At 54.0% G+C, this 27748-nt stretch overlaps 2 protein-coding genes across 4 annotated transcripts; one reads left to right on the top strand and one right to left on the bottom strand.

Annotated features, from left to right (window-relative positions):
• The first annotated feature begins 1041 nt into the window (after positions 1-1041).
• ATP1B2 (ATPase Na+/K+ transporting subunit beta 2) lies at positions 1042-7336 on the top strand. Its single transcript, XM_004760262.3, has 7 exons — positions 1042-1776; positions 3572-3700; positions 4048-4152; positions 4246-4451; positions 4678-4734; positions 5499-5597; positions 5717-7336. Exons 1-7 carry the CDS (start codon positions 1665-1667, stop codon positions 5879-5881), a joined length of 873 nt encoding a protein of 290 aa, XP_004760319.1. The 5' UTR covers positions 1042-1664; the 3' UTR covers positions 5882-7336.
• A 5354-nt stretch (positions 7337-12690) lies between these two features.
• On the bottom strand, positions 12691-26888 carry TP53 (tumor protein p53). 3 transcript variants are annotated; one of them, XR_001180778.2, is made up of 12 exons: positions 26709-26888; positions 16999-17100; positions 16822-16843; positions 16510-16731; positions 15756-15942; positions 15557-15669; positions 15219-15328; positions 14822-14958; positions 14664-14737; positions 14214-14320; positions 13840-14034; positions 12691-13615 (listed from the first exon to the last, which is right to left on the bottom strand). XR_001180778.2 is itself a non-coding variant. In XM_004760256.3 (11 exons), the coding sequence occupies exons 2-11, from the start codon at positions 17070-17072 to the stop codon at positions 13534-13536; spliced, it is 1128 nt and encodes a 375-aa protein (XP_004760313.2). In that variant the 5' UTR covers positions 17073-17100; positions 26709-26886; the 3' UTR covers positions 12691-13533. The 3 variants fall into 3 exon arrangements, 1 of the variants encoding a protein (XP_004760313.2); XR_200036.3 differs by lacking the exon at positions 26709-26888 and adding an exon at positions 21213-21277; XM_004760256.3 differs by lacking the exon at positions 13840-14034 and having other exon boundaries at positions 26709-26886.
• Between the last annotated feature and the right edge of the window lie 860 nt (positions 26889-27748).

The following is a 27748-nucleotide window of genomic DNA, read 5'->3' on the forward strand; positions in this document are numbered from 1 at the left end:
GCACCAGCCCTGTTTGAGCAGATCCCAAGTCCATGAAGCTGGGCTCTGGGGGAGAGCATTTGAAAGGGAAGGCTGAGAGTCGGGAGAGGCGTTGTGGAGGGCTAGAGCCAAGGATGTTGAGCGAGAGTTGAAAGCAGAAACACCTCTCTGAGGGAAAGTGACAAAATTTGAAGAGAGATAAAAAGTGACAGATAATGATTCTTAAGTTGAGGTCTGTAGAGGCTCCCGTACCGCCTTCTAGTCTGTGGGTCTCTTGAACCCCAGGAGAACTGTGACTTTGCCTCCTCAGGGCTAGAGTAAGTAAGTAATAAGGTCTCTTGTAGGTACTTAATAAATGTTTGCCAACCCAAATGGGTAAGTGGGGAAGGGGGACTTCAGACATGGGGGTGTGGGGAGAAACGACACCTGAGCAGTTCTGGATCCAGGGCTGGGGCCTCAGGGCAGTGCTAGGGGCCAGGAATGTGGTGTCTGGAAAGACTTTGCCCAGAGATTGGGTGGAGATGTGGGGAAGCTTCTGGGGCTTCCCCTGGGGCTGTGGAACTTGTGAAGGAGGTATGGGGGGGAGGTAGCTGCTCCCCAAGGGGGATTTCCCTCCTGCGGTGACCTCTGTCCATCTCTGTGTGGCCTGGTCTAACACCCTGGCTGGTGCCTACTGTCGGTCCTGGTCTCTGGCTCTTTCTCTATTCCTCTCACATTTGGCCCTGTCGGTCTCCGGATCTGTCTCCAACGGCCAGCCTGGGGCCCCTTCTCAGCACAGATCGGCTTCCCTCTCCCGCCCTACGCCTCTCTGGGGTTGTAGTTCCCTCCACTCCGCCGCGACACGCCCTCCATCCCCTCCATCCACCTGATCCGGTCCAGTACCTGGGGTGGGGGGAGGGGAGAGACCTCTGGGTCCCGAAGAGGCGGTAGGGGGGCGGACCCAATCCCTCTCTCCATATTTGCATATGTATGAGGTCGCCCGGGCCAGCGGCGAGGAGGCGGGGCTTCTGGGGGTGGGAAGGGGGCGGACACCCCCACAGCCGCCGAGTATAAAGACCGCGCGCGGCGACCGCCAGCCCCGCACTGCTGAGGAGCGGAGCTTCCGCCTGGGGGGCCCCCATCCCTGGCTGTCCCCCAATTGCGCGTCCCTGCCCCACCCCCCGCGGCCGCGCCACCACTGGTGTGGCGGTCTTCGCTTGGCGGAAGAGCCTGAGCGGTCACCCGGCCCCTCTCCACAGCCTCTTTGCATCTCGGATTTCGGGGCAGCCCCCTCCCCCACCCTCCCTGGCCTCTTTGCACCCCTATTTTTTCTGCGTTTCGCTCGGGTTTTGCAGCCGTCTGGTTTTGCATCCCTTTTCATTTTGATTCTAGAAGGGTTTTTTTTTGGGGGGTGAAGCTGCACCGCACCCCTTCCCCTTTCTATCCTCCCCTGATCTGACAGTCCCCCTTTTCATCGCAGCTGGGGGGCCTAGGATCCGTGCATCCTACGCCGCGCTGCCAGCACCCCGCAGCGCGTGGCCGTGCGCCCCGGAATTAGCAGCAGCTGCCTATCTGAGGAGGGTCTCCCTCGCCCCCGCTGCCTTTGCTCCCCGCGCGTTCCGGAGCGTGGGGGGGGGCTTCTGCGCGCCGCACCCCAGCTTCTCCGCAGCCCCCCGCCCCGCGCGGGACTCTCCCCCGCCGCCAAGATGGTCATCCAGAAGGAGAAGAAGAGCTGCGGGCAGGTGGTTGAGGAGTGGAAGGAGTTCGTGTGGAACCCGAGGACGCACCAGTTCATGGGCCGCACCGGCACCAGTTGGGGTACGCAGGGCGGGCCGCACGAGGGGCGGGGCGGAGGTCCTCCGGGCGACGCCCGCGGGGCACTGGGTCCCGCCGGCTTGGCCCCAGCTCCCTTCCCGGGTCCCCGGCGTCCGGCCCCCCTGCCGAGCTCGGGCCTGGGAGGGGGCCGAATCGCCGGTCTAATCTCCCTGGCCGGCCGCTGCGGAGGCGGAGAAAGTAGGTCACTGCCGCCTTCCCGCCCCCCGCGGAGCCCCCTCGCGCGGGGGGTCGCGGGCCGTGCGCGCGTGTCCGCGCCGTGGCGCTCGCGTTCCCTCCCGGGGCAGGTCCGCTCCGCACGATCGCCCCCCCTTCCGCAGAAGAGCGCCCCTTCCCTCCCTCTGGCTCTCACTAGCTAGCCAAGCCCGTCTATTTTTAGCTCGTGCCCATCCCCTGGACCCTGGGAACATTCATGAGGGGGCGGGTCTTGGAGAGGTGGGGAGTGTGTGGGGGGGTTCTTCACAGCGGAAGTTGTCAGTATCCCACTGCTGAACGTTTGGAGCTTTTCTGTGCTGCTTTGTGGGTGGGGGGCTGTTGAGGAGGGCTGGCCCTAGAAGGTTTTGGAGATTGGATATTTGGCTCAGATGTCTCAGGCGGAGGGAGGAGTGGATGCTAGTGGTGGTGAGAGGCGTACATCATCGGGCAGAGCGTGTCTGTGGGGCTGGGGTGCCTTGGGATCTTCCCAACCCATAGCAGGACTCCAGGTGTGTAGTCGGGGGATCTGGTGCTGGGCAGGGGTGGGGGCTTTCTTCCAAAAGGGATCGTGAGGCTGGGAAGTCTAAGCGAAGCCTTGACTCGGGGATCCTGGGTGACACAATTTGCAATTCATCCACACTGATTGCATACTATTCCCATCAGTGCCGCCCCCCAGCCCCCTCCACACCCTGGGGCCCTGGAGACAGGTCCAGTAATCCTTGCCTTGGGGGTTCTGGAAGCCGGGCCCCTGGGATTGGAGGGGTCCCTGACTGCTTGGGGGAAATCTGGAGAAACTTCATAGGGAACGAGTCTTCTGAGATGGAAGGATTGGGGGTCCTGAGTGGTAGCAACAGCAGACACTCATCCTAGGCTGAGGAGTGGAAGGAGTCCACTTGGAGCTCCACAAGGAGCTCCTTGTCACATCCACCAAGCACCTGCTCTGTGCCAGGAAGGCTCTGGGATGGTCCACCTTTCCTCTCTACCTCTGGCTTGGGGGCTGTGCGTGAATTGGGGCTGGTGTGACTGTTGAAAGTTCTGCACAGCTGAGAGATGTCATGGGTAGGCAGGAGCCGTGTGCAGGGTCTCTGCTGTTTGAGGGTGAGGGTCTGCAGTCTGAAGGATTGGCTGAGGGTTTAGGTGTGAATGGCGGACAGAGTTGGCTTAAAAAGTCCTTTTTCTGGATGGACGGCTTTAAGCATGAGGACCCATGTAGCAGTCACAGATGTGGTGCCTTTTCAGGGCCATGAATGGTTGAGAAGTTGGGAACGTAATTGGATGCAGAATGACTGTGGCCTATACTTGGGGTTGTCCCAGCAACGAGAATTTAGGTCTCTTGTGGCCTCGGCAAGGTTGGGCTTCACTGCGCCCTAGGACCGGAGGGGGCTGGGAGCCATGGCTGGAAGCCAGATGCAACTGCCTGTTTCTAGCTTGTCTCATTTTGCTCCCAAGGGAAGGCTCAAAGATGTCCCCAAGACTCTGTGACCTGTCCCCGTGCTGAACCTCGGAGAGGGAGACGGGTGTGTGGGGGATAGGCGAGGTCATCCCGGGAGCCTTGAACCTGCTGACCCCTTTTCCTCCTCCCTAGCCTTTATCCTCCTCTTCTACCTCGTCTTCTATGGCTTCCTCACGGCAATGTTCACCCTTACCATGTGGGTCATGCTGCAGACGGTCTCTGACCATACCCCCAAGTACCAGGACCGACTGGCCACGCCAGGTGAGTGATGCACGCTTCCCGCCAGCCATTAACCAGCTCTGTGCTCCCCAAATCTCCAAAAAAGACCTTACAGCCTGGTAAGAACTCACGGTTCGCAGAGGCTTGGTTCTGGTGAGCCAAGCACTCAGGGGAGTGCTTGAAGTCTGCCTTTCTTCCCACTGCAGCTGAGAGCTTTGTGACCTGGAAAGGTGCCCTGTGTTCCCAGGGATCTTCCTCCTGGGCAGCCGATCTCCCATCTTCATCCCACTATCCCTCCCCCTGCTGCTCCCCGTGTCCCCCTTCTTCCCTCTGTTTGTGGTCCCTCCTCGTAAATATGTATTCTCCACTCCTGCCCTGGTGGGCTATAGGCTTGATGATTCGCCCCAAGACCGAGAATCTTGATGTCATTGTCAACGTCAGTGACTCTGAGAGCTGGGACCAGCACGTTCAGAAGCTCAACAAGTTCTTGGAGCGTGAGTGTGGCGGTGCGGGAGCTCGTCCAGGGCATTGGAGGACCCAGGAGGCAGAACATGGGGCCCATGACCCTCTCTCTTCCACCGCCTTAGCTTACAACGATTCCATCCAAGCCCAAAAGAACGATGTCTGCCGCCCGGGGCGCTACTATGAACAGCCGGATAATGGGGTTCTCAACTACCCGAAGCGTGCCTGTCAGTTCAACCGAACCCAGCTGGGGGATTGCTCTGGCATCGGTGACCCGACCCACTACGGTTATAGCACTGGGCAGCCCTGTGTCTTCATCAAGATGAACCGGGTACGTGTGACCTTGGTCACTGGGAAGAAGGCAGGAGGAGGGGGCTGGGGCCACCCTCCGCTGGCAGATGCTTCCTTTCACTGGGGCTCCTGCGCATTGGAGAGATCTGGGGATGTTTGAGTGGCCAGGAGAGCAAGAGAGATGGGGTTGTGGGAGGCTGAGACATGGGGAGGGAAGGCTGGATATCTGTGTCTCGGCCAAGCTCATCCCTCTCTCCTCCCTCCAGGTTATCAACTTCTATGCAGGAGCCAATCAGAGCATGAATGTCACCTGTGTGGGGAAGGTGAGTTTTTCTGGCCTTGCTCACCTGCCCACCTGTGTGCCCTTCGTGGTTTCCACGTAATTCATGGATCTCTCCCTATCTTCTTTGCTGTCAGAGGCCCCGTCACAAGGGGGTAAGAGTGAGTCCCCATGTGGCTCAAACTCCTCAGGGGCTCCCCCCCCACCGCTTCTCTTTAGGATGCAGGAGCCCCACCATCTGAATCCACCCAAGCCTCCGCCCCTGGCTTCTATCCCTAATCCCCACCTTCTCGTCTAGTCCCTGATGACCGTGACTTCCGCTCTCCCTCCTGGAGCTCACCTGTTCCTTCCTCAGTACTTTTAGGCATCTGGTAGTTAGCCCTACCTACCTCGACTCAGCATCCTCGGACCCCACGTCTGTCGTCTCTAGAAGCTTTCTGTCCCCTTCACTCCCACCACGGCCCCCTCCCCTGCCTACTGAGCCCTTAACTCATGTGTCTATTCTCTCTTGGCTCTGCTCCAGAAACCGATTCCTGAGACTGGGGTAAGAACTTGGTGTGGGAGTGCAGTGGGGGGCGTCCGGATCATGAGCGCCCTTTAGGACTTCTCAGTCTGATGGAGGAGGCGCATGCGTGTGCGCGCGCGTGCGCACACACACACACACACACACACACGGGCTCATAGTCCAAGGGAGACTGATCAGAGACAGAAATTATTTGGGCTGAAGGAAGAGCAGAGGGAAATCTGGAGAGCTCTTGGGTTCCCGGCGCCCCTAACATGCTTCTCCCTACTCCTGCACCCCCACAGCGTGATGAAGATGCTGAGAATCTTGGCAACTTTGTCATGTTTCCTGCCAATGGCAACATCGACCTCATGTACTTCCCCTACTATGGCAAAAAGTTCCACGTAAGTCCTGGTGGGAGGCCCAGACTTGCGGCACCCCTAGGGGAGCGATGGGGGTTGGTTCTTGGGGAGGAGGCTGAGTCACGGCGGTCCTGGACCTTCGCTCTCCTCCTCTGGCCCAGGTGAACTACACGCAGCCCCTGGTGGCCGTCAAGTTCCTGAACGTGACCCCCAACGTGGAGGTGAATGTGGAGTGCCGGGTCAATGCCGCCAACATCGCCACGGATGACGAGCGGGACAAGTTCGCCGGCCGCGTGGCCTTCAAGCTCCGTGTCAACAAAACCTGAGGCCCCTTCCTCCTGCCCCCACCTCTTTCCTATGGATGCTTCTGGAATGTCCCCGACCCTGCCTGATCCCTCCCTCACCCGCCCCAAAGGTATTTTTTATAACAGAGCTATGACTTGTTTGAGCCCCACTCCCCCTTTCTTTACTTGTGAACCCCAGCCTGGTGATGGCCATTTGTGATTCCTGGCCTCCTGTCCCCCGCTCTTCCTCTCCCGACTCCAGCTCGGTCGAGGTAGGGAGACGGGATCCCGGGACGGCCCCAGAGAACTCAGGAGCTGTTCTGGTTCTGTTTTAGCTGTGAGTGGGGTGTCTCCGCCCCTTCTGTCCCCAGAGAACTATAGAAGATGCCTTTCTGCCCACCTTCACACCCGCCCACTTTCACACCTGCCTTCGCACTCCTCCTCCTCTCACACACACACAGACACACACACACGCGCGCGCATCTCAGTTCAGCCCCAGCTTACAGACACTCCATTCCCCCTTTTCTCCCGTGCCTCCTGCCTCATCCACACAGTCCCTGCCTTGGTGGCTTTTGACGTATCCAGCTCCCCCTGTGGCCTGTCCCCACCTCCTCTCCACCCCTCTTCCCTCCTCTGAAAGACAACTGTGTGTCATCCAGGACGAGGTGGCTCCGTGGCCTTTCCCGTGTTTTCTGACCCATTTGTCTTCCTACCCTCTGGCGACGGTGTGCGCTGGGAACCAGGGTCTGGAAGAGGATTCCCTGTTGGTTCTTCTTGAAAATTCTCTTCCTGTCACCCAAAGAGGCACGCCCCCAGAGGGATGGGGTTGACCTAGGCTGAACGTCCACTTTGTTTTGGCTGATGGCTCACTTCTCCCTGTTTGTTTTCCCAGAATATCCTTCAAGTTCCACTTCCCCGGAGCCCTGGGGGAGGGGCAGCCGTTTTGGCCGGGTCCCCAGTGGCCACCTTGGAAACACCAGCTGGCTATGGGACTGTTTCACCTCCTTCCCCTTTGGGCCCGAGCTGCCCCCACCGGCTTCTCTCTGGTCTCTCTTAGCACGTTAACAGCTCGTCCCTAACACCCTCCCTCTCCTCCGCATGCCAGCCCGAACGTTGCAAACAGCCACTCAGTCTAGGCTCTGAATGTCTTGGCCCCCGTCTCCTCCAGACCCCTTGGCATTTTTAAACGACCCATAGTGTCCCACGAGGGGCCTCTGGCGTTGTCCAGCGCTAGCGCCCTTTGTCTCCGCCTCTCTAACTGTCCGTCTCTTTTCTGACACTGCCGCTCCTACACCCCATCCCCAGATGGACCCTTCCTGCTTCCCCTCTTGCTGGATCGGAGTCTCTTCCCTTCCTGTCCCCGTGTCCTCCTGCATTGCCCTCGCCCCCACGGTCTCTCAGCAGTTATACAATGCCTGTGTCAGATCTACTGTAAAAAGAGGATAAAGTACAATAAAAAGAGAGCAATTCTGTATATAAATATATATCCTACATGGAGCTCTGCGTGCAGGCTTGTTCCTTGCCGAGCTTTCAGAGGGGCTCTGGGAAGGGGGCTGGAGGTGCTGGGTGGGGGTCCCTCGGGGCTTGCCCAGGCCTCCGTCCCAGCTCTGACCTCACCGTCCGGTGTCCAAGTCACCAGATCACCCCTTCATCTGCACCACCTTAGAGATTGCTCCACGCAAGAGGGGCAGGAAGCCTACACCCCTCTGTACTGCGATGATACTTATGATGTGCCTACTGTATGCATTCTGGGCACCGTGAGGACACACTGATGAAAGAGGCAGAGTTCCTGCTCCCAAGGAGCTCTCCAGTTTAACATGAGAGATGAGGAGCCCACGAGACACTCTCCTACCAGGTAGACCTACACAAACGTGCTTCTGGGAAGGGGACAAAATCCAGGGGGGCCAACCGCCTTCTATCGGGGGGCTTCTGATGGCAGGTTTCTTAGAGGCTTAAAGGATGGGGTGTTTGGGGAAGAGAACATAGCATCGGCAAACGCCCAGGAACATGAGAGAAGCTGACCCAAAGAAACATCTCAGAACCATATGAACCATTATGATCCTAATTTTGCATAAGAGTGTATACACGTAACTGTGGAGAAAGTATGGGCGGGTCCATGTAACAGTGTTTATTGTGACCTACTGGGATGGGTCTGGAGCCAATTTTTACTTTTCTTGGAGTTTATTTTAGTCGGTCTACGAGTTAGTATTTGCCATGAAAACTACCTTTATTACACAGACACATATACACACAATTTTATCACGAATGCGTCCTACGCACAGGATTGCTGGGGTCTGGCGCTGGTGTTGCACAGTTGTGCAAAATTGCATCATGTTAGGTATGTTCGTGCATTCCCCTTTTTTCACTCAATAAATTTCTTGTGCCACTATTTCACCTAGTAGAGCTCCAACTAATATATATATTTTAGATGGCTGTGTAATATTTTGTCTGTTGGGTTGTTCTTCCCTTGTTAATGTGTTCCAGCTCCTTGATAGCTGTAGATACTTTGTATCTACAAAGTGTTTTCTGCATTGCAAAAATTCCCCCCAAGCCATTAATTTGGCTCTCTGTTAAGAAGCTTTAGGTCTTCAGATGGTTCAACATGCTTGGCTCTTTTGTGGTTTCTGGGTTTCCAGTCACTAGAATCTTCTCATATTTTCTAGCCCTTTTTTCAGTGGGGGCAGGATTTTCAATACATTTAAACTTCTACATTCACTTTATTCCCTCTGATGTGTGTGTGTGTGTGTGTGTGTGTGTGTGTGTGTAAACTGGGAGTCCAATCTTTCTTTTCTAGTTTTATCAGTTTCACTTTATTTTTCAAAAATTGAGGGCGCCTGGCTGGCTCAGTCAGTAGAGCACGGGGCTCCTAATCTCAGGGTGGCGAGCTTGAGCCCCAGGTTGGGCGAAGTTTACTCAACAGAAGAATTATTTTTTAAGGGCGCCTGGGTGGCTCAGTGGGTTAAACCTCTGCCTTCGGCTCAGGTCATGATCTTGGAGTCCTGGGATGGAGCCCCCAATCAGGCTCTCTGCTCAGCGGGGAGCCTGCTTCCCCCTCTCTCTGCCTACTTGTGATCTCTCTCTCTCTCTCTCTGTCAAATAAATAAATAAAATCTTTAAAAAAAATCTTAAAAAAAATCTGTAATTTGTTCCCATTGAGTTGAAATGCCAACTTCGCCTGGATAAGAGATGTTCCCATGTACCGAGATTTGCTTTTGGGTTTGGTACTTGTCTATGATTGCACACAACAAGCCATGTTGGTTTGATTTTAATAGTTTTAGTGTTTTCTGAAGTCTAGCAAGGAGACTGGGTTTTCCTCCATTGCTTTTTAAATTTTTTTTTTTTTTAGTAATCTCTACCCCCAACATGGGTTTCAAATTCATGATCCTGAGATCAAGAGTCGCATTCCCTTCCAACAGTCATCCAGGTGTTCCCGCCCCCTTTAAAAAAGTTATTTATCTCTTTAACTTCTAAGCATCTAATCTCTACACCCAACATGGGGCTCAAACTCATGACCCCGAGATCAAGAGTCGCATGCTCCAATGACTGGGCCAGCCAGACGCCCCACTCAGTGGTAATTTTTGAGAAGATAAAAAATATATATATATTTAAAGATTTTATTTATTTACTTGACAGAGTCACAGCAAGAGAGGGGACACAAGCAGGGGGAGTGGGAGAGGGAGAAGCAGGCTTCCTGCCGAGCAGGGAGCCCTACATGGGCTTTGATTATGGGATCACAATCTGAGTCGAAGGCAGAGGCTTAACCCCCTGAGCCACCCAGGTGCCCTGTCCATCTACTTTTAATCCCAATAATTCTCTACCCTGGTCTCTTGAGTTTTGGGGTACATAATCATATGATCAGAACGGGAAAGAGAGATTTCACCAAGGCTGATTTTTTTTTTTTATCCTTTTGAACATGTTATAACATTGTCAGTAGGCAACCCTGCATTGTTTTTTATTTTAACTGAAATTATTTTAGTGTTTAACCATTATAAGAATACCTCCTGGTATCCCACTACTATTTTTTTTCAAGATTTTATTTACTTATTTGACAGGTGGAGATTACAAGTAGGCAGAGAGGCAAGCGGGGGGTGGGGTGGGAAGCAGACTCCCTGCTGAGCAGAGAGCCCGATGCCAGGCTCCATCCCAGGACCCTGGGATCATGACCTGAGCCGAAGGCAGAGGCTAAACCCACTGAGCCACCCAGGCACCCCCCACTACTATTTTTAATTAAGATTTTTTTAAAAGAAGTGGATGCTGAAATTTAATCAAATTCCTTTCAGCATCTGTTGATATGATCGTATTTTTCTTCCTTAATTTGTTAATGTAATGAATTATGTTGATAGATTCTCTACTAAACAAACTTTGTAGTCCAGGAATAAACTTTTGTGTTCAGTGTTAATCTTCTTCTGATTCTTCGGTGCATTCTTTTTTTTTAAAGACCAACTTTTTTTTTTTAAGATTTTATTTATTTATTTGACAGAGAGAGATCACAAGTAGGCAGAGAGGCAGGCAGAGAGAGAGGAGGAAGCAGGCTCCCTGCTGAGCAGAGAGCCCAATGCGGGACTTGATCCCAGGACCCTGAGATCACGACCTGAGCCGAAGGCAGCGGCCCAACCCACTGAGCCACCCAGGCGCCCTCTTCAGTGCATTCTGATACCATTTGAGAGTTTAACATCTACGTAAGTTAATTTAGCTTTGGGGTTTTTACAGTCTTTATCAGGTTTTTCTATTCACGGAACCACAAAAACTTTTTTTTTTTTTATTTTTTAAGATGTTATTTATTTGTCAGAGAGAGAGAGAGAGAGAGAGCGCAAGCACAGGCAGAGAGAGTGGCAGGCAGAGTCAGAGGGAGAAGCAGGCTCCCTGCCGAGCAAGGAGCCTGATGTGGGACTCGATCCCAGGACGCTGGGATCATGACCTGAGCCGAAGGCAGCTGCTTAACCAACTGAGCCACCCAGGCGTCCCCAAAAACTTTTCATAAATTGGAGATTTCATTCTTTTCCTGTGGCACAGAATCGTTGGACCAATCGATGGTCTTTGCTGTGTCTTCCTCAATAAGCTCTGGACTGTTTCTTTATAAATTATTTTTAATTTTTATTAAAAATTTTTTCAAAAGATTTTATTTGAGAGAGAGAACAAGCAGGGGGAGCAGCGGGCAGAGGGAGAAGCAGGCTCCCCACCAAGTACGGAGCCCGATGTGGGGCTCGATCCCAGGACCCTGGGATCACGACCTGAGCTGAAGGCAGAGGCTTAACCAACTGAGCCACTCAGGGGGCCCTATTTTTAATTTTTTTTTTTAAGCTAATCTCTACGTCCAACATGGGGCTTATAGTCATCACCCTGAGATCAAGAGTTTCATGCTCCACCAACTGAGCCACCCAGGCACCTTTCTTTCCTCTTTTAAAATAATGGTTTTTATTCCCCCTAAGCTCCTGGTTTTGGATTTACCCTTTCAACTAAGTTTGCTTTCTCTTCCAACAATTTGTTTCTTTTTTAGGATGCACGCTAGGTTCCTTTTATTTCTCTCTTTTAGAATAATGAAAGCATTTGTGGCTATGCATTTTCCTCAGAGTACATCTTTTGCTGGGTCTCATAGTTTTGGGAACCCTGTGTTCCTGCAATCAGGGAGGTAAGTTGGTTAGCATTCTGGATCGCAGTGGTACTGGGCTCAGGCTTTGAGCTTGAGGGCAGAGACTGTGTCTGCCACAGGCAGGGACATTGGGAGTCAGGGGTGCTGGACGCTGGTCAGAAGGGAGCTCCAAGGTGACCCATCTAGCAGAGTGAGGAGACAAAATGAGTTTTGAGAGCTCTGGTTTGCCAAGGCAGGAGAACCATCTCTCAAGGAGATGGTTCCAAGTCTCCTGGGGAGTGTTTGGCATTCCCCAGTGAGAAAGAGAAAGAAGGCAGTTTTGAGGCCAGGGAAGCTGGATCCTTGGGGCAAGCCACAGTACTCCCACAGGCACTCAAAGCCTGGTTGATAAGGGTGAGAAGACAGTGGCCTCAGAAGCCTCTCCAGACCTTAGCCCCCCCCCCCCACCTCTAGGGAGGTGGGCCAAGCCATGTTCCCACTATCTGGCCATTCCTCCGGGCACTGGCTCGGCCAGCAGCGGGGGACTGGGAGAGCTCATCCCCAGCCCCCCTCCCTGGGAGCCAGCAGCACCGAGGAATAGGACAGGAGGGGGTGCTGGGCTCCCCAACCTCAGCTCTCCTCCCTACTCCAAGAAGCCCTTTGAAAGGTTTTCTTGGCAGAGTTTAAAGCTTCAATTCATTGAATTGCCTGGCATCAGGCCCAGTTTGAGGGGATGCCGGGAAGGCCCCGGCCCCACACCCCAGCCCTCACCTTAGCCGCCCCCACTTTTCCTGGGACCCAGGCTGGCAGGCCTCCCCTGCTCCCTCTCTTCATCTGACGTCGCCCACCGCCTTTCCCCTCGGGGACCCAGGTGTCCCATTCCTCTCCTGTGGAGCAGATGGTGACCCCAGAGGCTCAGTCTTGCTAAATCAGACATTTAAATCCCATAATCCTCGGTGAGAGGTTGATGGAGGGGGGCAGCAGCCCAATCCTAGAAGCAGGGGCAGGAGAGAACCTCGTGCCAGGCCTGGCGGGAGGGGAGGAGGGACAGTTGGTTCCCGAGTTATGAATGGAGTCCCCCCCTTCCCTTGTTGTCATGCAGCCCGCAGACTGACCCAGTCTCCAGCTTTTGTTCTCCTCCGGGAGCCCCGGCCTTGGGCGCCCCCCAGCCCACGCTCCCGGGACACTCAGGTGGCTGTCTCCCAGCGTTCCCTCCTTCCTCACCCCTGCCGCGCACCAGGCCCCTCGCAGCCAGCCCAGGTGCCCGCCCCGCAGACGCACAGGTGGTACCAAGTTTTATTGTAAAATGACGCATCGGTACAAAAAGGGGATATAAAAGGGGAAGAGGAGGAGGGGGTATGGGTGATGAGTGCAGAGTGCAGAAGAAATTCACCCAGAACCAGGCGGGGAGGCAAAAGCCCTCGGCAGATACAGACCCGACACCATGGGGTGGAATCAGTCCTCCGGGCTGCGAGATGGGATGAGATGCTGGGGGTGCCGGGGCTCCCCAGGAGGTTAGACAGGATTTGGCCATGCCAGCAAGGTGGGGACCCCTCGCCAGCTGCCCATCACAGAAGCTGTCACCTGACCCACCAGCAGGGACAGGGAACCAACGACACCCACGAAGGCACCAAGGCACAGGCACCATGGGAGAAAAGGGCTGTTTGGGGGGGTCAGACATTCACCCTCACAACAAACTTCGTGAGGTAGGTATGGTTATCAGAATTTCATAAAAATGGACTATGAAATTAGGAAATTTCAACCAATGGCTAAAACGGTAGAGAACTGGGCTCAGAGCCCAGTCTGTGATGGCTTCGAAAATGCACCTGACATTCAGGAACATTTTCCTACCTTTCCCACGGTTCCTCACAGTAAAAATCTTTAAAAACCAGCTGGAACGTCCTACGTCCCCCCCAACCAACTGACCTTGGAGGCCACCTCCTTTAGGAGCGCGTTAGGGCAAGGTGGATGGAAGAACCCCGGGCTACTGTGCAGTACACCTGTACCAAAGCAGTCAACACACCAAGCAGGTGTTCCAAGTCCCCAAAATGCCAGGGAGGGAGGGTGGGGGGTGGTGGGGAAGGGTCAGCAGGGGCGGGGCAGGGGCCGCAGGAAGCAGGGGACATCAGTCTGAGTCGGGCCCCTCTCTCTTCAGCATTGGTTTTTTATGGCGGGAGGTAGACTGCCCCTTCTTAGCCTTCAGGTGGCTGTTGGGAGACAAGGCGGGGAGAGGTGACATCAGCAAGTGGGAGGCTGGGGCTCCTTGTCCTAGATGTAGGCTAAGGGAAATTTCAGTTAAAATGGCCGCAGCCAGCTACAGGCATGTTGGCTGAGCATCTGGGGCACTTCCATGTTTTCTCTCCCTCTTCCCCCACCCCCTGACAAGCAAGGAAACGGAACCCAAGAAGGGCAGTCGCAAGGCCACACGGACCTGCTCGTACTTGGCTGGGCTGGGGGGTCTGTCCGAACCCCGCTGTGTCCAATACTGCCCCATGGTTATCAGGCCCCTAGCTGATTCCCCAGCTCTGCACTAGAGGTTGCCGGAAATGACGAAGAGATACCCCACTGTTCACCCCTTGAAGGGTCTGGGGACCTCCCAAGGCTGGAACCGGGTTGTGGGATCGACCTGTGGGAGACGGAAGCGAGTCTGGGCAGGATGGGCTCCATGGGCCCCCTTCCCCACCGCCCCCCCTGCGAGGGCATCAGCTCCGTTTGACCTTGAAGGTAGGATAAGAACAGAATCATGTGGCTTTCCAAGGTGGGAAGGCAGGGGCTGGGGGCTGGGTGAGGGCCCCGGTCACTCACCTGGAGTGAGGCCTGCTTCCCCCTGGCTCCTTTCCATTCAGGGCATCCTTCAGCTCCAAGGCCTCATTCAACTCCCTGAACATGTTGTAGCGTTCAAGGCCACGGATCTGTGCCAGGGGAGGGGAGGGAGAGAAAATCGTGAAGGCAAAGCCCAAAGGGCATTCCCTGTTGGCTTGAGGTAAACTGTAATCCGCAGCGAGGGATGGCTGCCCCCTGAAGGCAGGGGGCCTAATTGCAGGCAGAGCAGCCCAGAAAGAAACCAGCGTTCTGGGAGCCGGGCTTGAAACCCATCTTCAAGCCAGCAACATTCACTTCCAGGATCAGGGACAGGAGCAGAGGGAAGGATGGACAGAGGACCAGGGCCCAGCCTCCCGTCTGCTCCATTCAGTTTTTCTTCCCTCCTCCGGTCCCACTGAGTGGGAGCCTGCCTGTCCCCGCCAGACTGGGTACCTGAAGGGTGAAGTACTCCCCATCCAGCGGCTTCTTCTTTTGCGGGGGAGACGAGCTGGTGCTGGGAGGCAGTGCTGGGAAGACAAGAGAAGGGCACATTGGGAGCCGTAATGCACCCTCCTGTGCTCCCCCTGCCTCCTCTAGTCCTGCCTGCTTACCTCGCTTGGTGCTCCCGGGGGGCGGCTCGGGGCAAGGCTCCCCCTTCTTGCGGAAATTTTCCTCCTCTGTGCGCCGGTCTCTCCCAGGACAGGCACAGACGCGTACCTCGAAGCTGCTCCGTCCCAGCACATTACCACTACCCCAGGCAAGAAGACAGAAGCAGGCGGCAGTGAGGGAGGTGAGCCCTTTCACCGCGCCCCCTCAAATCCCAACCGCCCTCATCCTCTGTGGAGCCTGAACCAGAGGAATAGTAAGAAGCCACAGGGCCAGAGAGGTTCTGAAGCCACAGAAAGGAAACCGGGGGAGGCGGAGGGCGCGAAGCGGGCAGCCGGGAAGAGTCCATATGTGGGCACGGGAATGAGCGGGAAGGATGGGTAAGGCAGGAAGGGGCCCTACCTGGAATCTTCCAGAGTGATGATGGTGAGGATGGGCCGGCGGTTCATGCCCCCCATGCAGGAACTGTTACACATGTAGTTATAGTGGATGGTGGTGCAGTCGGAGCCCACCTGAGACAGCAGACAGGCCCGCGGTCAGGCTGCCCCGCCCCCGGGGGCTGGACTGTAGTCTCCGCAGGCCTCAGTTTCCCCCACCTCGGAATGGGAATGACCCATCCAGCTCTGCACCCCGCAAGGGGCCATGGAGACGTTGAGTAAGGAGAAGAAAGCCCCCCTATGTCCCACCTGACAAGCCCCTCCAGCCCTCCCCTCCCAGAGAGCTCGGACACCAAAGCAGACCTCGGGCGGCTCGTAGGGCACCACCACGCTCTGCCGGAAGGTGTTCCTATCGTCCAGGTACTTGGCCCGCAGGTTTCCCTCTACCCGGATGAGATGCTGAGGCGGGGCCAGACCTGTAAGCAGAGCCATCGGGGAGGAGTCAGGGGTCTGAGGTCTCCGGGCACTGGCCCTGCCCGGTCTGTGCCCCCGCCCCGCTCACCATCACTACTGTCCGAGCAGCGCTCATGGTGGGGGCAGCGCCGCACCACTTCCGTCACAAACTCCGACTTCTTGTAAATGGCCATGGCCCGGACGCAGGTGTCGGCTGGGGGTGGCGAGCTGACCCACAGCTGCACGGGGCAGGTCTTTGCCAGCTGGCAGAACAGCTTGTTGAGGGAGGGGGAGTACTGTAAGGAAAGGAGAGGGGTCAGGGGACGGACAAACAGCCCAAACACCCCCTGGAGGCTGCGAGTGGTGTGCAGAGGGTGGCCAGACATGGCTGGGCTGGAGGGTCTGCATCCTAGAAGCTTACTTTATTTATTTATTTATTAAAGATTTATTTTATTTATTTATTTGACAGAGAGAAATCACAAATAGATGGAGAGGCAGGCAGAGAGAGAGAGAGAGAGGGAAGCAGGCTCCCTGCCGAGCAGAGAGCCCGATGCGGGACTCGATCCCAGGACCCTGAGATCATGACCTGAGCCGAAGGCAGCGGCTCAACCCACTGAGCCACCCAGGCGTCCTAGAAGCTTACTTTAAAGAGCCAAGGGCTGAATGAGCAAAGGAAACGAGGGAGAGATCCAGGGCCCCATATGATGGGAAGGACAAAAGCCCAAGGTCCCGAACTAAACAGGTCAGACTGACAGCAAGTGCAGACTGGACAGGCACCCCAAAGTCCCAAACAGAAAAAGCCAGGGGGCGTGTGGCCAGGCACCCAACGTTCCCATGGAAACCAGCCCCTGAGGGCCACTGACCGTGCAAGTAACAGACTTGGCTGTCCCAGAATGCAGGAACCCCAGACGGAACCCATAGGTGCCAGGGTAGGTCTTCGGGGAAGGGACAAAAGATGACAGGGGCCAGGAGGGGGCGGGTCCGGGCGCTGCGGGCGCAGGAGTCGCCGGCATCCTGGGAGCGTCATTGGACCCTTCTCCCAGCCAGTTCACGCCTTCTGACAGCAGTTCATCCACTGCAGGGGACTGCAGGTGCGGAGACAAGAGTCAGAGGGCCAGGTCCTCAGCCCCCAGCCCCGCAGGCCCCCACTGGCTCTCCCTACATCCCGTCCTTACCAGAACATTGTTTTCAGGAAGCCTGGAAGACAAGAGCAGGAAGTCAGCGTGGGCGTTTGCCCCACCCCCCACGGGCATCTACCAGGGGGCTGGGGATCGGGGTGGGTGGGCAGGACGGGCAGGATGGGGCAGTGGTCCCGGGAGGCTGGTGAGGAGCCTGTCCTGCCTTCCACTTACAGGTTCCACAATTCGGAAAATGTCTCCTGGCTTAAAGGGGGGTCGATGGTGAGCTCGGACTGTGGGTCCTGCATTGCAGCTCCTGGGAATGGAGTGTGGCCACTGGGGAGAGCAAAGTGGGGGTTCCAAGTGAGACACACCCAACCCCGGGACCCCCAACCCTGAGGCAGGGTGGATACTTCCACCAACACCATACCAGGTCCAAGATGCCATGGCCCTGGCCTCGGCCTCCCCAAGAGCCAGGGCGTTGCGCCTGCCCAGCCTCTCGACTGCGCAGCCCAGCCCACCTGTCCTCAAGGCACAAAGATAACCAGAGAGGGAATTCCAGGCTTCCCACCAGGGGGTCCACAGCCTTCCTAAAAGGGTACCCTACTTTTTTTTTTTAAAGATTTTATTTATTTATTTGACAGACGGAGAGCACAAGTAGGCAGAGAGGCAGGCAGAGAGGCAGGCAGAGAGAGACGGAGAAACAGGCTCCCTGCTGAGCAGAGAGCCTAATGGGGGTCTCGATCCCAGGACCCTGGGATCATGACCTGAGCCAAAGGCAGAGGCTTTAACCCACTGAGCCACCCAGGCGCCCAAGGGTACCCTACTTTTGCCCTCTGTCTTGGTAATAAGGATGAAGCATGTCAGCCCACATCCTCCACCCGGGGAGGGGGGAATACCTCCCCAGACGCCCACATTCCCCACCTGACCCCCTTCATCACGAAGCTTCCTGAAGGACCGCCATCTCCACTCCCACCCCCGGCTTAGGACTCCCTGGCTTGCCTCTCTGACCTCATCTTCTAACACTCTCCAGCCACTGGCAGCCTTCTCTGCTACCAGACACAGTCCGGTTTACCCCACACTGGTGGTTCCCTCTACTGGGAACCCTGGGGTCAGCCACTGTCTTGGGGGAAGCACGTTCTGGGACCTCATCTTCACAACTCCTCAGGCGTGTTTGCCCAGGCCACCCAAAGACTGCCCGGTCGGGCTCCCTGATTGTGGTGAGCTGGTGAATGGCTGTGCCCGGGTCGTGAGCCGGGGTTGTCGATGGAGCAAGCAGTTCATAGGGGTGGTCCTAGTCCTGGCCCAGGCACCTACCAGGCTATGCTTCCACCGCCTCCTGACATCTTCCCCAAGTTTGACATGAGTTTTTCGGAAAAAACATGCCCCCTGTGGATGTCCCTGTTCATGACCTGTGTCTTATAGAGCGGGGACAAGCCCATCACCCCTACCCCCGTGGCTCCTCCCACCATCACCCTCCCCTGCCCTCCCAACATTCACCTGCTCCTGGGCCTGATTTCTTATGTACATAAGAGTTTGTGAAATCCATTTATGTGTGTTAATTCATTTGTCCAGAGAACCACACTGGCCGCCCTAGGCAACACCCCCCCAACAGGTGACCCCCACAGGTGAGGAAGCTGCGTCTCAGAGAGAGGGGAAGGGATCTGCCCACAGCACACACACCGGTGAGCAGCTGAACTTCTGCTAAAAATGACCATTCGGGGGCGCCTGGGTGGCTCAGTGGGTTAAAGCCTCTGCCTTCCGCTCAGGTCATGATCCCAGGGTCCTGGGATAGAGCCCCGCATTGGGCTCTCTGCTCAGCGGGGAGCCTGCTTCCTTTCCCCTCTCTCTGCCTGGTTCTCTGCCTACTTGTGATCTGTCTGTTAAATAAATAAACAAAATCTTTAAAAAAAAAAAGAAAAAGAAAAAAGTTCTCCAGTGAGGAGGTTGGCAAAGGGCTCCTTATCACAGCTGCCATCGCTAACTGGCCTGAGTGAGGGATGGACAATGCCTGTGCAGGGAAGAAGGCAAGAGGGGGTGGCCGGGGGAGAGATCCCGAACATTTGCTTGGTGAGGAAGGACCAGGACCTCTGCCCCGCATCAGTGATCAAAAGAACTTTGATATTTTTCATGGAAGGGAGTTTCAGAAGTCAAAAGCCCTGAGTTTGACATTGTACTATTACCTAACATTTGCAGGGCAACTTCCCCTACCCCAAGGGCTAGCCTTTCGGCTTTCTCACATACAGGCATGGAGTTTTGCTCATCTCTATGTGCTTGGTGAAAAGTACCCAGGACCGGAGACAGGAGCAGCAGGCTAGGCCTGCATCCCAGGCTCACCACCTAATAGCTGTGTCATTTGGGGAGTTTACTTAACCTCTCTGGGCCTCAGTGTCCTCTGCTTTAAAATAGCACCCTACTTATTATGGGGATCGCACAGAGCTGAGACGAGTGCCTGGCACATAATAAGAGCTCAACAAACGTGCGTTTTCAGGACTGTCCCATTTTATTAGTTCTATACTGCAGGCAGAATCACTAGAAAACCTTTTCAGAGCAGGTTCCTTCCCGGGGGTGAGAATCAAGGGCCATTACATTTTCCAAAGCTGAACCAGACTTTCCAAACAGTTGGAGTGGCAGGACCTTCCCTGGTGGGAAGGCCACCAAATCAGCCCAGACTCTCTTCCGAGGCACACAGCCCACCACCATCCTAACAGTGGGGGTTGCTTATCATCCCCACGGGGGCCCACTGCTCCCTGTGGCTTATCCCATTAATCCTCTCAAGAAGCCAGTACCCCAGGTATCATCTTCAGCTGCAGGAGCGGAGGCTGAAGGAATTAACTCGCTTACCCAGGTTCAGAAACCTCTCCAGGGGCAGGGCGAGGGATTTGAACCTGGACTGTCCAAAGCCACACCCAAGCTCTAAATAATTAGGCTTCTAAATACATCCGGAGTCTGGTGTAACAAACTTTCTTCGTTGAAAGCTATGACCAGAAAACAAAACACAATAAAACAAAAAAGATGATTCTGCAGAGTAATAAGGCAGAGTCTGGCAACTTACTACTTCACAAAACCAAGTCTAGGCAGACCCCCTTAGAAGACACTCCAAGAGGGAAGCATCACAAGTCTTGCACAAATATGTTGATGCCAGTGTTCTCCGTGAGATGATGAGAAACATTACTATGTATCGGTAGGGAAACACCTACTACATGAAATACCCACAAGACACATTCACTGCGGCAGTTTGAAGAGATGAATTTATCTGTGTGTATGGAACTAGACATAGCTCAGATACAGGCTGATTAAAAAGTAGCTTGCAATGGGCCGCCTGCCTGGCTCAGTGGATTAAGCCTCTGCCTTCCACTCAGGTCATGATCTCAGGGTCTTGGGATCAAGCCCTGCATCGGTCTCTCTGCTCAGTGGGGAGCCTGCTCCCCCCCCACCCCCGCCTGCCTCTCTGTCTGCTTGTGATCTCTCTGTCAAATAAATAAATAATTAAAAAAAAAAAAGTTTGCAGGGGTACCCCCCCCAAAAAGGCCAAACACAGTAATATAAGTAGTTTATGTGATTTACAAATGCAGAATAACTATAGTTAACCCTTAAACAATGTGGGGGTTGGGGCAGCGCTCCCCTGTGCTGTTGAAAATACATGTGTATCCCTTGAGTGCCCCCAAATGTAACTGCTAACAGCCCCCTGCTCAGCAGAAGCCTTAGCGATAACATAAACAATCAAGGGGCGCCTCAGTGGCTCAGTGGGTTAAAGCCTCTGCCTTCGGCTCAGGTCATGATCCCAGAGTCCTGCTCTCTGCTCAGCAGGGAGCCTGCTTCCTCCTCTCTCTCTGCCTGCCTCTCTTCCTACTTGTGATCTCTGTCTGTCAAATAAATAAATTAATTTAAAAAAAACAATCAATTAATACATATTTTATATATTTATTATATACTATATATATTTTTAAAAAACATTTTATTTATTTGACAGGGAAAAAGGGAGAAGCAGACTCCCCACTGAACAGAGTCCAATGAAGGTCTCGATCCCAGGACCCAGAGATCACTACCTGAGCCTAAGGCAGATGCTTCACCAACTGAGCCACCCAGGGGCTCCTTATACACTATATTCTTAAAGTAGCTACAGACAGGGGTGCCTGGATGGCTCAGTCAGTTGAGCGTCTGCCTTTGGCTCTGGGGTTGAGCCCCCTCATCGGGCTCCCTGCTCAGGGAGGAGCCTGTTTCTTCCCCTGCTCCTCCTCCTTCTCATGCTCTCTCTCTTTCTCAAATAAATAAATAAATACATAAGATCTTAAAAAAAAAAGCAAGCTATAGATAATACTATAGATAATCACAAGGAAAAAAGAAAGACATTCACAATACTGTACTGTATTTATCCGAAAAAAGCCATGTATAAGTGGTCCCATGCAGTTCAAACCCATGCTGTTCAAGAGTCAACTGTAGGGCACCTGGGTGGCTCAGTGGGTTAGGCCGCTTCCTTCGGCTCCTGTCATGATCTCAGGGTCCTCGGATCGAGCCCCACATCGGGCTCTCTGCTCAGCAGGGAGCCTGCTTCCTCCTCCCTCTCTGCCTGCCTCTCTGCCTGTTTGTGATCCTCTCTGTCAAATAAATAAATAAAATAAAATTTAAAAAAAGAGTCAACTGTATTTACTGCTTACAAACATATATATGTGAAAATATGAAAGGCAAGAATAAAAATTTACAAAGATATGACAGTGATGCTCTCAGAGAGGGGGAGATACGTATGTTCATGGGACTGGGGGTACTGGTCAAAGGGTTCTAGCTTGAATAATGAAGAAAAATAAAAAGGATGGTATTCACACATTACTTGTAGATTAAAACAGGGACACAAATAAGACAAAATGTTAAATGTTATAATTATTTGGTGAGACTATGAGTGTTTGTTATTCTCATCAGTGTTTTTCTAAAAACAAAAACCAAAAAACAAACAAACCTGAAAAAGAAAATTGCATAAGACCTATTATGGATAATTTCAAACACATAAAAAAGTTAGAAAACCATTTGACTACCCTTATGGTCTTCTCCTGGGCTCTCTTCTGTTCACGGCTATGTCCTATAGTAGCTTTATAGTAATCTTGAAGTCAGCTAGTTTAAGACCTCCAACTTTGTACTACATTTTCATTTTGGAATCAGCTTGTCAGTCTCTACAAACAGACCTGCTAGGATTTTGACTGGGATCAAATTAAATGATTTTGGAGAGCCTGATATCTCACCAATATTGGGTGTTCCATCCAGGAATACGGTAGTCTGTTATTATTATTATTTTTTTAAAGATTTTATTTTTTTATTTGACAGAGATCACAAGCAGGCAGACAGGCAGGCAGAGAGAGGGAGAGAAGGAAGCAGGCTCCCTGCAGAGCAGAGAGCCCGATGCGGGACTTGATCTCAGGACCCTGAGATCATGACCTGAGCCGAAGGCAGAGGCTTAACCCGCTGAGCCACTCAGGCGCTCAGGCGCCCCTAGTTTTTCAAGATTTTATTTTTAAAGTAGTCTCTACCTCCAACGTGGGGCTCAATACCTTCAGTATTGAAGGGATGAGAATCAAATCCTAGTTCCTGATCTTAGAAAACAAGCATTCAGTCTGTCACAATTATGTGCTGATGGTAACTTGATTGGGGGTGCCCTTTATCAGACTGAGAAAGTTTCCCTTTTCCTACTTTGCTGGGAGGTTGGCTTCTCTTTTCTTTTTAAAAACATGAATAGGGGCACCTGGGTGGCTCAGTGGGTTAAGCCGTTGCCTTCGGCTCAGGTCATGATCTCAGAGTACTGGGATCGAGTCCCACATCGGACTCTCTGCTCAGCAAGAAGACTGCTTCCCTCTCTCTCTCTGCCTGCCTCTGTATCTACTTGTGATCTCTCTCAAATAAATAAATAAATAAATAAATAAATAAATAAACCACGAATAGGTGTTGGATAATGTTAACTGCTTTTTATGCATCTGTTGAAATGATCATAGGATTTTTAACCTTCAATCTCTTAATGTGGCAAATTACTCTGGCTGATTTTTAAAATGTTACAACCTTAACTGCAGTCTAGAGTTTACCTAGAGATAAACTTTACTTGGTCAGGATGTATCTACCATTTTTATAGATTATCAGATTTGATTTGCTAAGATTTGTCAGATTTTTGCATATATATAAATATAGCAAGAATGTTTACTTTTTTATTTTTTTAAAGATTTTATTTATTTATTTGACAGACAGAGATCACAAATAGGCAGAGAGACACGCAGAGAGAGGAGGAAGCAGGCTCCCTGCCGAACAGAGAGCCCGATGTGGGGCTCCATCCCAGGATACTGGGATCATGACCTGAGCCGAAGGCAGAGGCTTTAACCCACTGAGCTGCCCCTGGGTGGCCCCTGTTCTTTACTTTTAACATCCTTGTCTGGTTTTGGTATCAGGATTCTCAGGATATCATTAAATTAGTTAATTAATCATGAAATTAGTAAGACTGGTATTGTTTCTTCCTCGTATGTTTGAAAAGAAGAACAAAGAAACAGAAAATAGGGGCACCTGGGTGGCTCAGTGGGTTAAAGCCTCTGCCTTCGGCTCAGGTCATGATCTCAGCGTCCTGGGATTGAGCCCCACATCAGGCTCTCTGCTCAGCAGGGAACCTGCTTCCTCCTCTCTCTCTGCCTGCCTCTCTGCCTACTTGTGATCTCGGTCTGTCAAATAAATAAATAAAAATCATTAAAAAAAGTTAATTAATTATGGCTCACAGACCTAAGTATAAAACCTAAAACTGTAAAGGTTCTCGAAAAAAAAATATCCTAGAGTATCTTCATGATGTTAGGGTCAGCAAAGATTTTCTAAACAGGTCACAGAAAACGTTTGAAAGACAGAAGATGAATCTTCTGTTGCTCCTTCGTAGACCCTGACAGAGAGAGGCAAGCAACAGGTCAGGAGAAAACACAGATACTGACAAGAGACCTATCCAGAATATACAAAAAACTGCTCTGCAGCGGAACACAATTTAAAAAAGCAACTAAGGGCGCCTGGGTGGCTCAGTGGGTTAAGCCTCTGCCTTCAGCTCCCGTCATGATCTCAGGGTCCTGGGATCGAGCCCCCCATCGGGCTCTCTGCTCAGCAGGGAGCCTGCTTCCCCCCCCCCTCCCTGCTTCTCTGCCTACTTGTGATCTCTGTCAAAAAAATAAATTAGATCTTGAAAAAAATAAGAAAGCAAATAAACCCACTTTAAAAATTGGGGGAGGGCGCCTGGGTGGCTCAGTGGGTTAAGCCGCTGCCTTCGGCTCAGGTCATGATCTCAGAGTTCTGGGATCGAGTCCCGCATCGGGCTCTCTGCTCAGCAGAGAGCCTGCTTCCCTCTCTCTCTGGCTGCCTCTCCGTGTACTTGTGATTTCTCTCTGTCAAATTAATAAATAAAATCTTAAAAAAAAAAAATAAAATAAAAAAATAAAAATTGGGGGAAAGGGGCGCCTGGGTGGCTCAGTGGGTTAAGCCTCTACCTTCGGCTCAGGTCATGATCCCAGGGGCCTGGGATCGAGTCCCGCATAGGGCTCTCTGCTCAGCAGGGAGCCTGCTTCTCTTCATCTCTCTCTCTGTCTGTCTCTCTGCCTATTTGTGATCTCTCTCTCTGTCAAATAAATAAATAAAATCTTTAAAAAAAAAATTGGGGGAAAGATTTGAAGAGCTTTTTCCATGATGACATAGGAATGGCCAATAAGCACGTGGAAACTGCTCCCAGCTAAGAGGATTGCAGGTTAAAACCACAATGATGGGGCACCTGGGTGGCTCAGTGGGTTAAGCCTCTGCCCTCAGCTTGGGTCAGGGTCTCAGGGTCCTGGGATCGAGCCCAGCATCAGGCTCTCTGCTCAGCAGGGAGCCTGCTCCCCCGCCCCCAACCTCTGTCTGCCTCTCTGCCTACTTGTGATCTCTCTCTCTGTCATATAAATAAATAAAATATTAAAAAACCCAAAACCCCACAAAGATGCACCACATTAGAAAGACCGACAAACCAAATGTGAGGAAGGACGGCTCTTGCTGGTGAGAATGGAACACAACCACTGCGAAACATGAGAATTTAAAACATGAAGTTTAGGTCTCCACTCCTACCTAGCAATTCCATGCCCAAGCAGTTATCCAAAAAACAAACAAAACAAAAACAAAACATGAAAACATAGGACTATGAAGAGCATTGTACAGGAATATTCATAGCAGCTTTATTCGAAATAACCCCAAACAGGAAACCACTCAAATGGTCACCGAAAGGAGAACGGATAAACGATCCACGCTTTAGTCCTGCGATGAGATGTGCTAATACAAAGGACCAAGAACACCGACACACGACGGATACGTTCAGGGACACGGAGGGACGTCGCAGGCGCGGGTGCTGCCCACCAGAAGCCTACGCCAGGGAGCACAGAAGGCGTGGGTCCATTTACACGACGCTCTCCAACGGGCAAAACCGGTGACGGAACTCAAAGTAAAGCCGAGGGTCTGCGGCTGACTGGGGAGAAGCACGAGCACCTTCTCAGGGGCGATGAAAACTCTTATTTTGACAGGCTGGGAGTGAGTTGCCAAAACTCGTCTAATTGCAGTGAGTGTAAATGCGGCCTCGATTTCGGAGCGAGCTGCACACACGCGGCGCGCGCACAGGCGGGCACGAAGCAGGTGCGCGGCAGGTGCCCAGGTGAGTGGGCGCAGGCTGGAAGCACCGCGCGGGGAAGGACGCACGCGCGGGAGGCCGGACCCCCGCCCCTCCGGCTCCCTCCGGCTCCCTCCGGCTCTCTCCGGCTCCGCTCGGCTCGGCGGGCCCCGCCCCCTCCAGGCCCGCCCCTTCCGCCCCCACGACGTTCGCGCTGCGTCGGAAATCGGAATGGCTGAACCCGCGAGCCGGATGCCGGAGACCGTGTCTCGGCCACAGACAAACGGCGCGTCGTCGCACTGTCATAGTCAAGTGTCAAACGCACCCGCTCTCGAAAACCCCCGGGGCCTGCCGTCGGCGCGCTGAGAGCCCCCTCCCTCGCAGTGGTCGCGTCCGCGCGGCGGAGCCGGCGCGGTGGAGCGCACCATTCACAGAGGGGGAGGGACCGAGGTTGGCGTCCAAACAGACACTCCCTCCCGCCCCAGACTGACAGCGGAGTGGTCCTGCGAGGGGGAAAAAAGTGGAGGAGGGGGCGAGCGGCCCCGTCCGCGCGGAAGCGGAGACCAGCTCCGTGACATCTTCTCTGTTTCCCCGCAGTCGGGGGACAGTGAGCCGCTCCGGAAAAAAGAAACCGGAAGCGCTGCGGCGCAGGCAGGAGTGTAGAGGTGCAGCCGCACAATAACGAGGCTCGCGGGCCTCCCAGGCTGGGCCGTGTCCCGGGTTGCGCGGGCAGGCCTCGCGTGGGTCACTTCCCACTCCCGCGACGGACGGTCCGGCCGGGTTTTCTCCGTCCGGCGGAGCCGGGGCCGGCGGGGAAGCCCCCTCTGGGAAGGACAAAGGTCCGGAAGTTGGGGGACCTCCGCAGCTCGGGCTTCCAGCATCGGCCCCCGAATAACCACGGCGGAATGGAGCTCGGGGTTCCACCAGAAGGCGGGGGGCTCGACAATCCGAGGCCACGGGTCCCCGGGATCCCGAGATCCGAAAATCTTAGATCCTGATGCTTTGTGCGTCTTGTTTCAGGGCTTCCCGCACCCAGCTCTGGGAGGGGTGGGGCGGCGAGGCACCTCTTAGGCCGCTGCAGGTTCCACTGTCCTGTCCAGCCGCGAGTCCGGCTGGTCCTAACATCCCCATCACTGCCACCCAGGCCTCCCCGCACTGCATTCCTAGCCTGCTGCCGCCAGCCAAAGCTCCAGCCCCCCAGAGCGCTACGTCCCCAGTGCCCCACCCCCAGCCCCCCACGACTCTCCCGAGCTGAAAACACACGGAGCCGAGAGCCGGTGACTCAGAGGGGACTCATCTGGCTCAGTCAGGAGCTTACCCGAACCTCGGGGGAGCGTGTCACCGTCCCGGGAAGCACGCTCCGAGGCCGGACACCCGGTGACCCCGGAGCCCAGCGGCTACCTGCGCCCAGGATCGTGGCTCTGGACTTTTGGGAGGCTCAAAACTTTTAGCGCCAGTCGGAGCACATGGGAGGGGAAAATCCCAATCCCAGCAACCCCCGCGAGGCTCCTGGCACAAAGCTGGACAGTCGCCATGACAAGTAAGGGCAAGCCGCTCGCCGGCGGGCGGAGGCGGTAGGAATGTAATCCGAGAGGAGGGCGGGGACACAGTCGGGCTTCGTGCAAGGCCGGTGCTGTCGCCGCTCGACGTTGCGGGTGGGGAAGTTCGGCAGGCCGGAGCTGCGAGCGCAGAGTTGGTGGACACCATTTTAGAAGACTCCTGCCGCCGTGTCACACGCGAAGGTGGAAGGAAGAGGGTCCTCTGCACTTGTCATTCCTCTTCCGGCAGCTAAAACGTCACCTGTTAAGAAGGACTTCCTCAGTATCCGAATCCAGCGAGTTCCTTCAGATGCTCTGCATCACCCCATCCTGCTGACTTTCCCTCACAGCCCCAACCTTTCTCCGCAAAGATTTCTCCTCGCCTTGAACTCACAGCAGCATGAGCCTTAGGGGCAGAGACCTTGCCTCCCATCGTATCCATTGTTGTCTCTCCCAGTGCTAGTGCAGGACTGGGATCAAGGATGGGCTCCCTAATAAACACCGAACGAATGAATGGAAAGAGATCGAAGTCAGGAATTTGGTGGCATGATAAGCAAAAGAGGGTCAAAACCTGTAAAATCAGACACAGCGCTCGCGCCCTCTGCCGGTGAGGGAGGCAGTGGGTGCTTTAAGAGTGCGCGATCGAGACGGCAGGGGGAGCTCAGACACTTCTCGACGAGGCAGAAGCTCTCGGACTACAACACCCGGCAGCCACCAGGGGCCCTGCGGCTCAATGGGAACGATCCTGCGTGACCTGTTGCGTGCCTGCCCCGCCCCTCCCGTGGGTCGCCCGCGAAATGTGATCGGGGATGCGGAGGGC

Source organism: Mustela putorius, unplaced genomic scaffold (genome assembly GCF_011764305.1).
Source record: "Mustela putorius furo isolate JIRA1106 unplaced genomic scaffold, ASM1176430v1.1 tig00000695_pilon_pilon_pilon, whole genome shotgun sequence".
Lineage (NCBI taxonomy): Eukaryota > Metazoa > Chordata > Mammalia > Carnivora > Mustelidae > Mustela > Mustela putorius.

Coding starts and splice junctions, on each gene's coding strand:
- TP53 (XM_004760256.3), bottom strand. CDS start 17,072: ATGCAGGACCCACAGTCCGAGCTCACCATCGACCCCCCTTTAAGCCAG. Junction 15,943..16,509: donor CCAAGTCTGTTACTTGCACG/GTCAGTGGCCCT, acceptor CTTTCCTTACAG/TACTCCCCCTCCCTCAACAA. Junction 14,738..14,821: donor CCCCGGGAGCACCAAGCGAG/GTAAGCAGGCAG, acceptor TTGTCTTCCCAG/CACTGCCTCCCAGCACCAGC.
- ATP1B2 (XM_004760262.3), top strand. CDS start 1,665: ATGGTCATCCAGAAGGAGAAGAAGAGCTGCGGGCAGGTGGTTGAGGAG. Junction 1,777..3,571: donor CCGCACCGGCACCAGTTGGG/GTACGCAGGGCG, acceptor CCTCCTCCCTAG/CCTTTATCCTCCTCTTCTAC. Junction 5,598..5,716: donor ACTATGGCAAAAAGTTCCAC/GTAAGTCCTGGT, acceptor CCTCTGGCCCAG/GTGAACTACACGCAGCCCCT.